The sequence below is a fragment of the Cupressus sempervirens genome, chromosome 1 (genome assembly GCF_028749045.1).
Source record: "Cupressus sempervirens isolate cs-2001-9-10 chromosome 1, ASM2874904v1, whole genome shotgun sequence".
Taxonomy (NCBI): domain Eukaryota; kingdom Viridiplantae; phylum Streptophyta; class Pinopsida; order Cupressales; family Cupressaceae; genus Cupressus; species Cupressus sempervirens.
The window spans coordinates 57,655,024-57,673,306 of NC_143118.1; the positions used below are offsets into that span (position 1 = coordinate 57,655,024).

Below are 18,283 nucleotides of genomic sequence, written 5' to 3' on the forward strand. Positions count from 1 at the left end.
CCAAGCGATGATAGATTACAAAAGACACATGACATCTTTAATATGAGAAAAAATGATGAAAGCTTTCACACCAAGCGATGACAGTTACAAAAGACACATGGCATCTTTATTGGCTCAAATAATAAATCGATTAACCCAAAACATAAATCGTCAGCATATCGATAATGATATTCGCTGCCAACAGATCATTATAACCACATGGTGCCAAGTAAGCACAGACAAGGCACAAACATATATACAAATCCGATAACAATCTGAGACTACGGATAATAATATACACTCTTTAACATAACCAATATGATCAGTTCTAAATAAACTAAAAATGCAGCCACTGCAAAGATCAACAAATAATATTTATCAAATACGATCCAGGTTAAAAAAAAAAATACCGTAGACAACACTCATCTAGTTTTCTTGACTAAATAAAAAACTATTTTCCTTCAATGCTAAAAAGAGACTTTGAAGAGAAATGCTAAGAGACACATAAGAAAGAAACGCTTTAATATCTTGTCAGTTACAAGCTAGGTGACGAGACAATATTAATATCAACGGTGAAGGAAGAAGAGAGTTGCCGCAAATATAAAACTGAAAGCAACCAAGAAGTAAACTCGACGTTGCTAGAGAGTTAAAAAGATGAGAACACCAAGAAGATAGAAATGCTAAGTCACATGCTGAGATGGATTTCTTAAAGACGCACACAAAGGTCACGGGAACAAAAGAGAAGATGCAAAAGACATGAACCAAGAATAGCATGAACAAAATAATCTAGAGCCATATACAAGAGAAAACATCTCCAAAAAGAGAGCTCAACCATCAACAAAGAGAATTGATAGAAGGATTGTGCAGGGGAGAATATTATATATATCCTGCAAGAACAAATACTTAGATCTCTCTTAGAGCTACTATTCTCGGCACTCACGATGCAACCCATAGACACAAAACCAAAAAACAAAAATAAAATTACTTGGTTCACACATAACCAAAAATTCAATGAACAAGCAATAGATCAAACTTAGAGATCTTACAACAAACATAAGTGGAAGACTCCCTTATTGCTGATATCAAACTAGGCTTTGATACCATGTTAAAACTAGAGCCCAAAAATCCATGCAGATAACCAATAAATAATAAAGAGACAAAACTAAAACAAAGAGCACCAGAAATATCTTGGGAAAACCCTTCGAGAATGAAGGGAAAAACCCAACCACACAACAAAAATATATCTTTATTCATAATGAAATGTTCAAGTGTACGATATCCTTTGCTTGATACGAATATATAACAATAGGAGAGACTCTTCACATTATAACCGAAGGTCTATTGAGATTCTCATAATCCTATAATTAATTATAACTCTTCGAATATTCATGCCTCAATGCATGTGAATGACACATGTCATTTACATTTAATATTACAAAATAAACTTAAGTGTCCTTTTCAGTTGAAGATGGTAATAACAGTAATATTGTCCAGATTTCGAGAGATAAAGATCTCTATTGCAGCTACAAACTTTAACAATGGGAGTTGACGGATGGAAGTTGGGAGATGGAAGATGGAGGGAGGAGTACATGGAGTACAGAGGGATGGAGTAAGAAGTACAGAAGGGTGGAGGGAGGAGTACGAAGAGAGATGGATGGAGTATGCAGGGTATTGTATAAAAATTGGAAAGAGAATACAAACTCATATACAAATAATATTAGAACACAACTCCAAATAAATGCCAAGCATGAATAAATATTAGATACCGATATTCTCTAATTAATACTTACAGACAAAGATGGTGCTCTGATTTGCTAGACCTGAGCAAAGTATTACAGGCAATGGAATAGGGTGAGTGTTGAATCCCACCGAAACTGGAAAGTCAAGTAGGGAAGATCTTTCACTTTTGAAATGACAAACAATAGAGAACTCCAATAGGAATTCACAGTACAAAGAAAATAATCCAAATTGTATGACAGCTACTACCTTCATGCCATGCTTAAATACCCTTCAAAGGAACTCTCGAGGGTTTACAAAGATAGCCGACGTCAACACCTATGGAAACAATTAAAATAAAAGTAGGTTTGAGATATACTAAATCAATTGGAACCACAAATAAAAATATTATTAACTTGGGCTCCATATTAATTAATTCAAGTAACTAATTAAAGGTCCTTTTATTATATTATTTAAATTCTGGGACCAGTTAATTAATTAATTAAATTAAATTATTATATTAAAATTTGGGTACATGACAAATCCTCGCCGCCGCAAGCAATCCGTCATCAGACGAAACACAAACAACTCTAGGTTCCTAAGTCAAACGCGTAGGCGAGACAAGTGAAATGACATCAATCCTCTGTAGCACCACATTGCCATCAAACTTTCACTGCACTACTCTGATATAAACATTGTCGTAGCCTTGAACAAGATCCCAATGACACAAATTGATGAAATCTTTCACGTCATTATGTTTAAAAATCTCTTTGGGTATGGTCATATACACAAACATTGATGTTGGCACAAACTTAGCCACTGACACAATCACGATCACTGTTATATTCTTGATGGACGAAACCTTGACGAAGAGAGCTTTGGTGGTGAGAATATCCACTAAGGGGGGCTCGGTCGTGAGTACCTTGGCGAAGGGTGCTGTAATGATGGGAGCCTCAGTGAAGAGTACCTCAGTGAAAGGAACCTCAATGGAGAATAACTCAGCGAAGGGAACCTCGACCATGAGTACCTCAACGAAGGGAGCCTTGGTAGAGAAAGCCTCGATGGAGAGTACCTCGGTGGAAAACAAAATTTTAGTTGCACATAAAACTTCAGTGGCACATAGAACCTTGGCTAAAGCCTTGATGATGGATAGAGCCTCGACAGCGACCATCTCAATGGCAACAAATGTAGCTACTGCGACAGACACAACTGCAATGGACACAATGATGATAGACATAGCCACGACAACATCGACGAACACAACTAAGGCGATGGATACAAACTCGATAACAGACACAAACTCTACATTGATGACGGACACATCGGCGTTGACAGACACAATGACGGTGACAGACATGATGGACTTAGCAACAGATATGGCGGTGGTGACAAAAATAGACATAATGAAGATGACGGACATGGCGATGACGACGGTGACTGACATGATGATGGACTCAACAACGGACACGGTGGTAGTGACGACAATGGACAAAATGATGATGACGGACATGGCGATGGTGACAACGAACATCATGACAGTGACAAACATGACGATGGGTACGGTGACAATGAGGAAAACATAGACAACTCCTATGTTTGACACAATGATGGTGATGACAACAAACATAACTATTGTAACGGATACAACCACAGATACGGGCATACAACCTTGGTGACGGACATGACCATGATGATGGATATAGCTTCAGTGATAGACATAGCCTCGGCGACAAACATGACCTCGGTGATGGACAGCCTCGAGGACGAACACAACAGACACAACTTCTATGATGGACACTGTTAGAATATATAGTCCACCAATATAACTGAGAGTGGGGGTGAATTAATTATCCAACTATTATCACAATTATCAACCTTAATAAAACTTAACCATGTGAACAATATAATTAGAAACCACAACAAGATACTCATGCACAATAACACCAGATATGTTAACTAGGGAAACCCTTGATTAGAGGGAAAACCCCAATGGGGATGGTACCCACAAGATGATGTACTAATATAAATATTCCTTGTTAGAGGATGGACTCTGTTAGGAGTCTATAACAACATTCAATACATATCAGTCCCTGTTAGGAGACTTTGAATACCTGTTAGGAGATTCCAACCCTGTTAGGAGTTGTGGAAGGCAGATAGACCCATTGTCCAAATCGCTTCAGGGCCAAATGATCTATATTATTCCTTGTAGAATAATAGATTTGAATTGTACTTCCTTCCTCTTTCTCTGTCTTGTCAACCGGACCTCTGCTTCTTCTGATCTTGATACCAGATCATGAACTTTGCATCCACTAATGCCTTGGATTGCTTATTCGCATTCACCAGACACTCTGCTCTAATTTGCATTTCCTTGATCACTTCGCATAATTTATTCACATCCCACATCTTACAAACAAAGAAAACATCTTTCCTTTATACCCTATCTTCAAAATAATTCCTTGAGTTGGCCTTGAGGCTTTCCCAATTAATTATAATAAGATAATTAATTAACTCGTAATTACAATAGCACTGTCGGCTCATAGTCTATACAAAACTTCACATGCGTGACTTCAAGATTTGCGCACTTACTGATGTCACCGTTAGATTGTCCTCGACCACTATCTAACTGCGCATCATCACCAAATTATATCTCTTCTAGAAGATATAATAGGATCATCAGAGACTACTTTCCATGCACTTTGTCTTTATATTGCTCTTTGTAGATCACTTGTAGCTTCCGTACATCTTCGAATTAGATTACGCACATTTGACCTCGTCATCAGGACATAGCGTGGTACATGTCCTTGACTGCACTTCACTTGTACATCAAAACTTTGTCCGTACAAGTACCACTTGTGCAAATGAGATATTAGTTTTTCTTCTCAATGCTTGAAAACATTATTGACCAATCTATATGCTGCTATAGAGGGGATACATTCTAGATTACGAACAACCCATAACATAGATGTGATGGGTTGAGATATTTCATCCATCTCTTCAATGCACGAAATCATAAGACTCTCCATAGCAATTGAAATCTTAGTATCATGATCTTCCTTGATGGTGACTAAGAAGTGGTGAAACATATCATGGACCAAATTTTGCAATTCAAGATTTAAGAGGAGGTTACATACTTTGACATTTGCACAATTCTCCACTATTGTAGATCTCCTACCAAAAGGGTTACTATTGAAGTCATCAAGATTCTAAAAGTTGTCAACTATCAAATGCAGTATCTCTATCATGGTGTTATCATCATACAGTGCTTTAGGTGCCGAAATTCTCAAGACCTCATTGAGACATGCTATAATTGCCAACCTTTTTTCCTTGTCATGGTGTCTCAAAAGCCTGGGTTGACTCAAGGCATTCTTAATCAGTGAGAGGATTCTCTGTATAAATCTTGAAGGTGATTAGTTCACCTTACACAAACATACTTCCAATATATCTAATGGAAGATCAACACCCTTGGTGAGCTCTTTTCCAATCTTTTGTAGTACCTTTAACCACCACTCTCCATCATTGTTTGACGCCATAGTGTGATCCAAATACCAAAATCTCTCAATCATCCTAGCAGGTTGGCAAGATCACCAACTCTGATACCACTGTAATGTTTCGTTCCCGACGTTAGTTGCTAAATGCTCAAATTCGGAGCACAAAATTGGTTGTATGCTTGTATTCAGGTAGTTCGTATGGTTGGAGTAGGTAGACAAGATGGCCGTACGACTTGAGAGTGAGGGGAGGGATGTCCGTATGGCTAGTTAGAGGCCGTACGGTGGGAATACCAGATGGCCTTATGGTATGTGTTTGGTCGTATGGTCTGTGTGTAGTATAGGGGGTCGTACGATCTAGGATGATTGAGGTGACTCTATGGTATGAGTGTATTCCGTATGTGTGAAGGGGGAAATGTCTAATCCATACGGTGGAGCAAGATGCTGTACAGTGGAATGACTTGGTCGTACAGAGGAATGGATATGCCCATACAGAGAAATGGAATGTCATATGGTAGATTTGGGAGGATGGCAAATAGAAGATGGAAATTGGTAGATGGGAGATGAAAGTTGCGAGATGGAAGATGGAGGATGGAAGTTGGGGAATGGAAAATGGCAGATGGAAGTTGGTAGATGAAAGATGATGAATGGAAGTTGGGGGATGAAAGATGGTGGATGGAAGATGCAGATGGAAGGTGGCAGATGGAAGTTGGCAGACGAAAGATGCAAGTTTCAAGATGGATGATGGTAGATGGAAGTTGGAAGTAAGATGGCAGATGGAAGTTGGTGAATGGAAGATGGTAGATGGAAGTTGGGAGATGGAAGATGGCGGATGGAAGTGGGGGGCATGGAAGATGGAGATAGAGATGGTGGATGGAAGTGAGGGGGATGGAAGATGGAGATGGAGATGGCGGATGGAAGTTGGCAAATGGAAGATGGAAGTTGCAAGATGGAGGATGGTAGATGGAAGAAGTGGGGGGGATGGAAGATGGAGATAGAGATGGTGGATGGAAGTGAGGGGGATGGAAGATGGAGATGGAGATGGCAGATGGAAGTTGGCAAATGGAAGATGGAAGTTGCAAGATGGAGGATGGTAGATGGAAGTTGGAAGTAAGATGGTAGATGGAAGTTGGTAGATGGGAGATGGAAGTTGCAAGATGGAAGATGGCAGATGGAAGTTGAGGAATGGAAGATGGCGGATGGAAGTTGGCAGGTGAAAGATGCAAGTTTCAAGATGGATGATGGTAGATGGAAGTTGGAGGTAAGATGGCAGATGGAAGTTGGTGAATGGAAAATTGCAGATGGAAGTTGGGAGATGGAAGATGGTGGATGGAAGTGGGGGGGTGGAAGATGGCGGATGGAAGTTGGGAGATGGAAGATGGAAGATGGAAGATGGAAGTTGCAAGATGGAAGTTGGAAGTAAGATGGCAGATGGAAGTTTGCAGATGGAAGTTGGTGAATGGAAGTTGGGAGATGAAAGATGACAGATGGAAGTTGGGAGATGGAAGATGGATGGAGGAGTACAAGGAGTATGGAGGGATGGAGGAAGAAGTACGGAGGGGTGGAGGGAGGAGCACAGAGAGAGGTGGATGGAGGGAGGAATACGCAGGGTATTGTATAAAAATTGGAAAGAGAATACAAACTCATATACAAATAATATTAGAACACAACTCCATTAAATAAATGCCAAGCATGAATAAATATTGAATACTGATATTCTCCAGTTAATACTCAGAGAAATACGGTGCTTCAATTTGCCATATCTAAGCAAAGTATTACAGGCAACAAAATAGGGTGAGGGTTGAATCCCATTGAAATCGGAAAGCCAAGTAGGTAAGATCTTTCACTTTTGAAATGGTGAACAATAGAGAATTCCAACAGGAATTCATAGTACAAAGAAAATAACTTTGATTTATATTCTGCATGCTTCGTTGATGGAAGAAAGTGAGTCTACATGTAGTTCTGATTTTTCTTCACATGCTGAAAGTCTCCATGAAGACAAGATGGGTAATGGTTTTAAAGTATATACTAACGCTTTATATGATGAAGATTGTGATGATGATCAACTTATGTTTTGTCAAGAGGTTCAACAAGGATTACTACATGGAGTTATTAACCCAATGTTTGAAGAAGACATGGAACTTTCAGATTTGATTGAGGATGGGTTTAATGATAATACCTTGTCTTACTATTGTAAGAGGTCAAACTATTCTACTTCCGAGTATGATAGTGAAAATGATGATTGTGTTGCATCTCATGTTATGGATAATAAGGTGTTTGACGAAGTTGTTGAAAATCAGCGTGCACCTTATAGCAAGTTTTATGATGAACACTCTAATACGAAGACTAATTTGTTTGTTGATTGTGAAGAATCATTGAAGGACCCCGGATTAGTTTTAGATTTTGATAGTAATGATATATGTGAGTGCTAATCTGATTGCTCACTTGAGTGTCATCCGGTTATGCACAAGGATACACAATTTCAAGGTATGTGTAATCCCTTTCTCCAAGTTGAATATGAAGCTTTCATATTCGAGAATGATAGCATGCATGAATCATTAACTGAAGAGGATTTTCAGCTTCAGTTTGATATGTTTGAGCATGCCAATCAGAACTTTTATAATGAGCAAGTGGTTGAAAGTGAAGCTAGTTTTTGTATGCATTCTGAAAGTGAAGGTGTTGATTTCATTTTGCCAAGTGATTTGTTTCAAGATGTTAATCTGATTGGCAAGATTGATATGAGTGATAATTTCAGTTTACCTCATGAGAATTCAAATGAGAATAAAGTATTTGACAGAGGTAAAAGTTTGTGAGAAAGTTTAGTGGCCCGGGGTCATCATGTGTACATATTAGGTGTAGTTTCTTGTTTTCAATAAAGTTGTGCAAGAGAAGTTTTTGAAGTTCAGGTGTGTGGTCTGCTTCTACCAGAGATCTGAATCCTTGCCATGCTCGCAAGGGACATGCATCCCCAGATAGAGCCACTGTTGGCACTCAAAATTGCGTTCCCATTTGGAGCGTCTATTTCAAATTTTGAATCACTTTGAGCCCCCTACGAATGCTTTTTGTGCATATGTACCCGGCTGCCCATTTGAAGCCCATGAGGTGTTTAATGCTTCTAGCACCTTGCATTCAATATGCCTATGTGTTTCATGATGATAATTTGTCATTCCGAGCCATTTCGTGAAGTCCCATTTTGAGCACTTATCATTTATGCATTTTCACCTTAGTGTCAAACAGTGACAAGAGGCTATGTTTGCATGTGAATATCTCGCACCCAGTGATGTTTCATGACTCGCAGCTTTGGGAGTATTTAGTGTCCATACCATAGAATCTATATTTCAGATTTCGAGTCGTTTCGAGTCCATTTGACTAGGTTTTGAATCCCTCAAAGTTGGTCATTTACTGATGTCATGGTGATGCAATTAATTCTGAATTCTGAGAAGCCCTGTTTGATGAGTTATAAATGTTGACCAGTTGACCTAAATGATGAAATTCCTTTTGCATTACATTTTAGAGGTTAGAGACTTGCAATGTTTCAAGTTTGAGCTTATGACAAATCCGTTTGATCAGTTTTCGAATGCGATTCCAAATGTAACTTGCAACTTTTCACTGGTGTCAGCATTTGCAGATTTGTTGGAACCCCTGTTTGTGATGTTATATCTCAAAATCCGTGATAGGTGAGATTGAATGGATTGTACCATTGTGTTGTACTCTGAAAATACTTCAAATGTGCCAATTTGTGAATCATGAAGAATCTGTTTGCACACTTTCCTAGGTCAATTCCATTTGCAAAAAATGCTTTTCTGCTATTGTTTCCTGTCTGCAAATTTGAGTAGCTCACTTTGGCCGCTTGCCAAACGCGTCTTGTTATTCGTCATGAGCCCAAATCCCAAATTTATACTCTCCTCATGACAGTGAACCAACGTCCCAGTTTTCATTATCCCAAGTGTCAGTTTCCCCAGGTTTCAAAGCCAAATCCGAATGCGATTTATGGTTTTTTGACATGTTTTCTTGTAGGAGATTTTAAGTGGGCAACTTTGACGGTCAGTATCTTTTGACTGAGAATTTGCCATGAGACGAGATTTGACAAGGTAAGAGTATGCGGGATAGAGAATTAGTGTGTTTGATTTCAGAGCCCGATCATGTGTTTGGATCAGTTTTTAAAGCTAGCGGATAGGCCTTGTTAGCAGAAAGTTGTAGTTTGCAGGTCAATGATAAAATAAGTTTTGAATGATTGTTCAGCGGTCGAATGTGTTTTGAATCAGTATCAGGCAATCAGTGGATTAGTTTGATGGTTCAGGTGTTTGAAAACGATTTTTTTTTTAGCTGGACCCACTTTGGGGCTCGATTGATTCCATTAAATTAGTAAAGTGTCATGGGGACTGAATTGTTTTGATTATAATATTGAAGTTAAAATGTTGTGTAAACAACACTGTGGATAAAGGCAATACTCGAGATGGCAAATGGAAGGAATACAGTGGCTTCAAAGATTGCAAACCGAAGAAGGATCTCCTGAATCACTTGGATTTTGACATTAACATTGACATGCTTGCAACTGCCAACAATTAAAACCACCTTAGATTGTTATATAGTTGTAGCATACTTTTGTATCAAGGGCAATCTATGACTCTAAGACAGGGACGAGAGTTGAAGGAAACAAGGAGAAGCAATGATAAGATTAAAATTATGGAGGAAGTTGAGGAATTTAGAGTAAAACAAGTCACCACATAGTTTCTTGAGGAATTTTGAGCATGGAAGGCAATTTGTGTTGGTGTTCTTGTTACCACATGGTTTCTTGAAATACTTCTCCAGTCGCCTTTATCATATTTATTAAGTCCCATTATAAATAGCTTGCATTGTATGACAAAAGGAACAAAAGATCTAGTTTAGCCGAGTTGGGTTGGAAGCCATATCATGATATAAAATATATCAAACAGAAAATCGACTAAATGAATATGTCCAACATGTGTAAACTTTAATCTACACGATATGAATTGAGAGTACTAAAATTAGAGCTCATCAGTTCTTCATATTATGTTCATCGATGGGGAACTCTAACAAGCAGTTATGATCAACAAATTCATTGTAATTCCTTGATGCAGCTGAAAAAGAAGAAAAATTAGAGGGTCCACGCAAGACAGACCCATGCATTGAAGGTACGACACAAAGGGACGACATAAGCACGAAATCCCACGTTTTAAAATAGGGGAGCACAGTTTTAAAAGGAACAATCCACAGCAAGAGGTAGGGGTCGCTGAGTGCTTGTTGATGTTACAAATGATTCCACTGTTGCAGGCCTCGCCCTTGATAGAGGTGACGGTTCAGAGACCCCAATTTCAAACATCAAGTGTCACCCTCCCTGCGAGTCTATGCAGACACTAGGAATAGGGGAGGCATTGCTACGCTACTAAGTAAAATCACTTCTTAACGTTATCTCATCTCAATGGATTCTTGACGTTTCTCCTTGTCCTGAAATCTCTGCACACGAAGTCATGGATTTCAAAAAAGTGAAATTCTGATCACTATTTCTTTTTGGTTTTGGGAAGTAATTGCCATTTTCTTTCTTTGTTTGTGCGAAATGGAGCCTAAATTGTATTGCATAAAGATTCTACCCTTAGATTTACTGCCTCACGTTCCGGTTGTGTGGTTGATCAGAGCTCTAGTCCTCTCTATTTCTAGTGAGGATACTATCATCAACACTACAGTTCTGGCATCTGAAGAACTTAATCGAAAGCTTTTTGTAGAGTTTTCTGTCCTGGAACACGAAAAAATAGTCTTGTCAATGCAAAGAAGGTAGTATTTGAAGCAGTTGAATTGTCAAAAGGAGTTTATGAGTTACAAGCAACTTTAGATACGATACACAACGTAGAGGAGGTTCGAAAGAGTGGAAGACTGTGACAAGAAGAAAGCACGCATCAACATGAAGAGGCATCCGCAAATCAAGATGCCATTAAAACTCATGCCAAGATGCAAAGCGGCTAAGGAACACATCCAGGCATCCATAGCCATGTTAAACAAGAAAAACGCACCATTGTTCAAGGAAGAAGGTGCCAACAGCTCGCAGGTATGAAGAAAGAGGGGAAGCCGTCCAGAGAGGCCAACACGATGAATAAGGTGGATAAATTCGCAGAGGCAAAGCAAAGGCTCTCGGAGAAAATGAAAATTGTTGCCTGTGGTGAACTTGGTCGTTGAACTATATATCCCACATTCATCGTGTGAGGGAGTCCAAGTCATTTAAGTACAAAAGCAAGCACGATGCATCGTGTCTTAAGGGACACGCCTTTTAAAAAGAGCAAGTGTACGTTGAAGGGCCCCACCCGCCGTGGACAATGTCAGTTGGGAGATGACTGGAGCAGTATTTAAATAAAGATTCATAAGCAATGACATGGCACCAGAAACAAAGATGCAACCAGATGCTGCCACATGTCCTGATCTAGTGGCTAGCGCATCCCCGCTTGGGGAAGTTGCACGAGGTTTAAAGAATGCAGGAATGTGACTTGCTAACATGTGTTAGCGGGCCTCGCTCAGAAGTGACGTGGCATCTGTGTGATAGAGAAATGAGGTGGACCTAGTGGCAAATCCAGAGATGACATGTGGTGACTGACAGAAGCTCAAATGACGTGCATGAGATTGCGACACGTGGTTGCATCGTAGAGCTAGCGCATGCTCGCAAAATCAAGTTGCTCGCTAGTTAAGAAATGTGGGATTGCGGGTGATCACCACATGTCAGCGTGTTCCAGCTAGTGATGATGTGGCGATCAGACGGGCCAATCACAAAGCACCACGTGGCGCTCGACCTTGAATTGGAAGGACAGGGAAAAATTGAAAGTAATAAAAAATAATATTTATTATTTTTTCAAAAGGAATGTACGTTCAGGTATTTTAATTTTAAAAGGATGATATTCTAAAGTTCAGACCTTAGAATATTTTAAATTTTTGAATTTTAGTTGCAAACCTAAGTCATATACCAGGGGGTGATTTTCAAAATGGCTTTCTGGAGGTTTCTACAAGGCTAACATAGCGATATTATATATCGCCAGAATCGTGAGAAGACAAACTTTTCGATTATGGAGTTCGTTTTTGCACGGGAATTCATTTGTTCTAGTTATAGCTAGAAACGTAAAATTTGGGCCTTCTCAGTGAAATGAGTGAAAATTGGAAATGTAGTTATAGGCCTAGTAAAAGCATTTGGTAAAAGGTCTATTGGATCAATTTTGATGATATTATACCATTCTAGTATAATTTAGCTCCAATTTTTAGTTAGAAAGCAAAAATGATCAAGGATTTCATTGATCAGTTGCAGAGAGAGATTAGATAGATTCTTTTTGTTGCAAAGGAGGGAATTTCAAGTGGACACATGTTGTCTTCAGAGCAGATCCGGGAATTCACTCTCCTCTATATCTTGCTTTCTTTCATCCATTGTAAGGGTTCCAGTTTTTGGAAAGAAAAAGTTCATTGTTGTGATACCATTAGGGGTTCTAGTGTTTTACTCTGAGACCATTGGTTCCAATTTTTGACATGTTTCCTTGACTGTGACACCATTCTTTCAGCCATTTCTCTTGTATTGAACAACATTATGTTTTTATGCAGATAGTTACGATCTATTAGGTAGTTTTGCATTTCAATTTCATGCATCTCTTGTATTTGTTTCAAGGAAATAAATAAAATTCAACAACAAGCTAGTCTTCATTCTGGTATCTTGTCTCCCATTCATGCCGTCTGTGATCGCTTGTGTTTTGTAAACAAAGAGTATGAAACTCAGTTGCAATCTGTTGGTTGTATATGTTGATTTATTTTGCTGGTGACTCAAAGGGTTACATAAATGCTTAATTCATCATCATAGGATTGCAAATCTCATGAAGGGATAGGTCAAGTATGAGATTCAGAAGGATGCAGATGCCTACTTCATAAAGTGGATAGATAGATCAGGAAAGTCCTGATATATGGCATATGTCAATGACTTTCAGGGATGTGTGTTAGGGGTTTGTGTGACTGCCCAACAGATAAGGCACTGATCATTTTGAAGGATCATAGAGTTATGTTGTTCATGTCATGTTTTGCTGAAAATCAACATCATTTATCAAGTATTTTCCCGTTCATGTTGAAGAACCTAAATGTGATGCCCTCACTTAGCTTATGAACTCCATGGTTTTGCATTTAGCTATTGCAGATTTATGTCATTTCATAAGTCATATGGAGATATAAGGGTCTTTTATTTGCTTTGTTAGATTCACGAATATGTTTTTGCACTGGTACCATATCGATTGAATCTGAGGTCCACCCGCCCAGGTTTTGCAAAGCCTGAAGTAGAAGAAGGGTCAAGCCTTATAGTTGGCTCGGTGTCTGAAAGGATATGTCAAAAATGGGAGTTAGCTGCCCCTAGATGTGTCTTATTCTCATCAGGGTAATTGGAAACCGGTAACGTTTTCAAACACCAACAGGTACAAGGCGTGGCAAACCTCTTCTCTTGTACATAAGTTGTATGACATGTATTTAGAAATAAATGAACCATAGTAAGGTTCTTGATTATAAGATGATTGATGCTCTTAGTCAATCACCAAGACATCAATACTCCATGCAGCTAGTATTGCTATGATACTATTTAGTAGTGATCCATAATTCAATCACTCTTAAACAGTACCACAACCATGCTGACTTCATCTTGGACCAGTGACACGATGGTTCTCTAGGCCCACCTATTATTGTGTAACCAACATTCACGCTTGTATCCAGTAGTTATAAATTGCTTTCGTATTCCATCCTTATCACATGTTTCATAACAGCAATGCACTTCCATACTTCACTTCCATTGCACAATCATACTTCAATTGCATTATTTATTGTTGACTGATTAGCCATAGTTATTACTGGGAAACCTTGAAGTCTTATAAATAAGACAGTATCCTTAAAAGTGAATAGAGATAATCAGCAATACCACAGATTGGTATCAATACCATTTTTTTATATTCCAGTCGTGCTTCATATTCATATTTCCATTTACATCCTAGCTGATCAACCATAGTAATTATTGGTAAAGATCAGATCTGTATCGATGGTGTAAAGTTTCTTAGTAAATTGACTAAGTCGATATTGAATTGCCAGGGATATAATTAAGAGAAATAAAAAATGGGTATGAGGTAACAAATCATAACCTAAGAGGCACATTAAAAGATCATGACCAAAGGATGAAACATGTTTCATTCTCACACCTTTGAATGCAAGTATTGTTGTGTGGTTTTCAACCCCCTCTTTGTTTTCTGCTTTGGCAGTAGATGTAGCGGTCGTTCTTGTTTAAACTCTCATTTATTTTCTCTCTCTATATCTATGCTACGACCATGCCTATAAATTTTAAAATCAAGTAGTATTTGTCTCATTTTCTACAGTTTTCTACGTTTGTCAATAAATCCATTTTCTTTAAAAAAAACTCAGTACAGTTGGTTTGCTGGTTTTTCCCCAAACAATTTTTGATACTATGATTTATATATGCTCTTTTAAGGTTTTGGATGAGGTGGAAACTGCTAGCCAGTTGTCACACAAATCCCTCAGATCCTAGATTACCAGTTAAAGGACTTGAAACTTCTTAAGGATTCATAGAAGTCCTTTATATAAGCTAATCCTTTTTACAAGATTTATCCTCAATAATCAACAAACTTTGATTGGAATTTGTAGATCGAAGTGGCAGGATGTGTTGGAGGAGAGCCAGGGCAAAGAAAGAAATGGATTGATCTATAAGAATTAGTATTATAAAAAAGATGTGCATTGGATAAGAATTAGTATTACATGATGGTGATAATATGGTAAGTGGCCGGTGTACATGGAGCATATACTTATTTAATTAATTCATTTGAACTTAATTTCAGACGAATGCAGATCTTCCATGTGATGGATCAGAAAAGCTTTTTCATAAGAGTGCTCCTTAGTTTCCAAACCAGTACAATTCTCAATAAGTCTTAGGACTTAAATAATCAATTCTCAAAGTGCTGAAAACGTTCTACAAGTACATTATAAACTTTTAAACAATAATCACCAATTTCCTTGACTTGTAAATTACAAGTTTTCACCAATAACTTGGCCTATATTCATTTTTCCTTCCTTTTTTAACCATGAACACAGTTTTAGTTTCAATGATTCCCAATATGTTAAATTATGTTGAGAATTGTCTGGTGGCTTTCTTGAACATTTGAAATAAATTCTTTGCAATAAGTCATATATTGATATAAGTGGGACTTTCCTTTGCAGACCATGCCATTTATTTATATGCTTGTTTAGGTCTTGTGCAAGTAATTATATGTATTTTTAATTAAAATACTGTGAATTTGGTACATTTTGGTCTTCAGATAATCTGATCACAGATGGAGAAATCCTTGAAGAAGAAGTTCTTTCTGTTATAGATGTTCCAAATGGGAAAATGGGAAGAGTAATTGGAAAGAAAGGTGCATCAATTTTGGCGGTCAAAGAATGTTGCAAGTATGAGCTCTAGTCTATCTGATTTGAAGTTATGTTCTTTTGAGTTTTTGTTTATTGTTTTCCGATATTTGAGGAAAATTCTTAATCATGATATTATCTTATGATTTCAGGGCTGAAATTTTTATTGGTGGCACGAAAGGGCCACCAGACAAGGTAAGTAAGACAGAAAGTAGAATTCATTCAGAGAGGTTTCCTGTTTTCTTGCTTGTAGTAGACTGTAGAAAGGTCAGTTTTAGCATTTTCTCTGGAGGTGGTTAGACTGATTGGTACTTATTACAACTAGCCTTTCTAAAAAGAACTTTTATTGCAATGTGAAAATCATTTTGCTAAAATTGCCAAAGTTATGCCGCCCTGGGGGAAGGGGGGGACAGCAGAACGGGGAGACAAGTTTCCCGGATGGGGGGACAGAGGGGCCTTAATTTGGGAACGGTGGCGGGGGATGGGGGTTTGCATATGCTATACATATGGTACTTAAAATGCTAGTTATGAAAAGATATATTGCAATATAAGATATAAAGATGTAAAAGATTAAATACTTGAACATTGCATTGAATTGGAACATCAAACATCGAACATAAATAGTCGAATCGGCGAATAGCCAACACCGGGACTCTCTTCCATCCTCGGCGAAGGTTGCGGAATCTGGTAGTGCTGCTAGGGACGGAGGGATGGAGTCCCCAAGTCCCCGGTGTGTCCCTGTCTCCGAGACGTGGGGCAGGGGGGGGACACATCTTTGTATTCCTATGAAAATAGCTCTTAAAAGATTTGTATTTGAAAGTCTACTGGCACTGATCAGGTGCTTTAAAATCTTCTAGAAATTCAATGCTGCAAATGCAGTCCACGGGGTTGTATCCCAATTTATGTTCCATTAATTTAAATGTCAGATATGAAGGGTATCTGATCATCGAGCCTTAATACTTCTATTTTTGAAGCATCTATTGGTGCTGATCAAATGCTTATAAATTTAAAAGCTTTAAGAGACATATCAAGGAGCTGCATCCCAAAGCATGTAGTGCCTTCAATTTAAATGCCAGATAGAAAGAATATTCCTTTCTCCTCTGCTGCCTCGGTCCTTCACCCAAATTCATATACCTTTATATCCTCACGTGACTTGACTGGAGAAGCTCATAATTGGTATAGAATCTTGGTGGATGTACCTCATGAATGAGCTGTGGTTTTTTTGGAAGAATTTTAATATTATTGAGAATCTGCTGAAAATTGAAGGAGAGTAGTTCTGCTTTTATCAAAACATTCCCCTATCATTCATTCATCTTTGATATAATTTATATCATTAATTCCTGAGGCATGATTATCCTTTGTTTACTTCAATTGTTAGCTGTTACCAACTATTTCAACACAAGGAAAGAATAGAAATATCGGATCTTTTTGTATTTTGTTACTAGATTTAAGGAATGGTGGAAGTCTTAGAGCTAAATATCTGACATTTTGGATGGATGTAGGATCTTTTTGTATTTTGTTACGAGATTTAAGGAATGGTAGAAGGCTTAGAGCTAAATATCTGACATTTTGGATGGATGTAGGTTTTTGTTGTTGGAGCCATGAAGGAGGTCCGCAAAGCCGAAGCAATAATCCGGGGGAAGATGCTTTGATATGGCATTATTAGGAGGATGTAAATTGTATCATTGCTTTTCAAGGATAATTATGCAACAGAGAAGCATTCAATAAACTCTATATGAGTGTGTGTGTGGGAGCTCCTTCATGAATGTTTTGCTAGGTTAGCTACTTGTCTGTTATATCAGATGTGCTTCCTGGCATTCTTTGTAGGCTTGTATATGAACAAATCATAAGAACCTTGTTCTTTCAGGTCTTGATTTTATCTATCTGAAATAAGTTTTTTTTTTTTTAAAGTCTTCTTCAAAAGGGAGTCTCTTTTGTTCAGAGAACTTTCATTCCATATGAAGTTATTTGGCATTGACTCTTCTCTTGTAGAACTAATGATCAAATGTAAAGGTTTGCCTGTTACTGTATCATATTTTGATTGCAATGTGAGTTTTTATGTTGTTTATATTTGGTAACTGAAGTAGACTTTGGAGACATAAATATTATCTGACGATGAACTCTTAAATATTGCCCATGTCCCCTTTATATGTGTTTCCCATGTCTTCTTAGAAGCCCATTTTTTCTGCTGATTACAAACAATTTGTCAGAAGGGCCCATGAAAGCATTGGTTCTCTTCAAATTAGAAGAATGAATTATATGCAAATGTCAGAATTTTTAGAATTTCTTGAAAAGAGGGCGGTGAATCAGTATATCAACAAAATTTTACTTTTTCTGCTTAATATCACAAGCATATAACTTAAAATATGTTCATTACATATTAACATTCATATCATGTAACACAAATAGAACACAAAATTTACATGGAAACCCTTGCTGGAAAAAACCATGACAATTTCTTATATATGATAATCTCTTACTAAGAATGTAGGCTTCAATCCATAGGACATACAATCCGCTAGTCTTTGTAGGCAGCCAACTGGAGACACTGATCCCCAACCAAGAGTTTGTAGGCAAACTACTGAAGACACCAATCACCAACCAAATGCTTGTAGTCACCAATCTTTAAATCAAATCACCAACTCAGTAAGAGAGTCTGCCTTTTGAATGTTGCTACT

At 38.0% G+C, this 18,283-nt stretch overlaps 1 protein-coding gene across 2 annotated transcripts in view; it reads left to right on the forward strand.

Moving 5' to 3' along the window:
• The window catches only part of LOC149576142 (3'-5' exonuclease domain-containing protein / K homology domain-containing protein / KH domain-containing protein), a 112,567-nt gene extending 94,929 nt beyond the window's left edge, over positions 1 to 17,638 (forward strand). For both annotated transcript variants that reach the window (XM_089816453.1, XM_089816455.1), the window contains exons 8-10: positions 15,518 to 15,647; positions 15,758 to 15,800; positions 17,189 to 17,638. In XM_089816453.1, the coding sequence (XP_089672579.1) occupies positions 15,518 to 15,647; positions 15,758 to 15,800; positions 17,189 to 17,257 (242 nt within the window). In that variant the 3' untranslated portion in view covers positions 17,258 to 17,638. The remainder of the gene's footprint in view (positions 1 to 15,517; positions 15,648 to 15,757; positions 15,801 to 17,188) is intronic.
• The last annotated feature ends 645 nt before the right edge of the window (positions 17,639 to 18,283 follow it).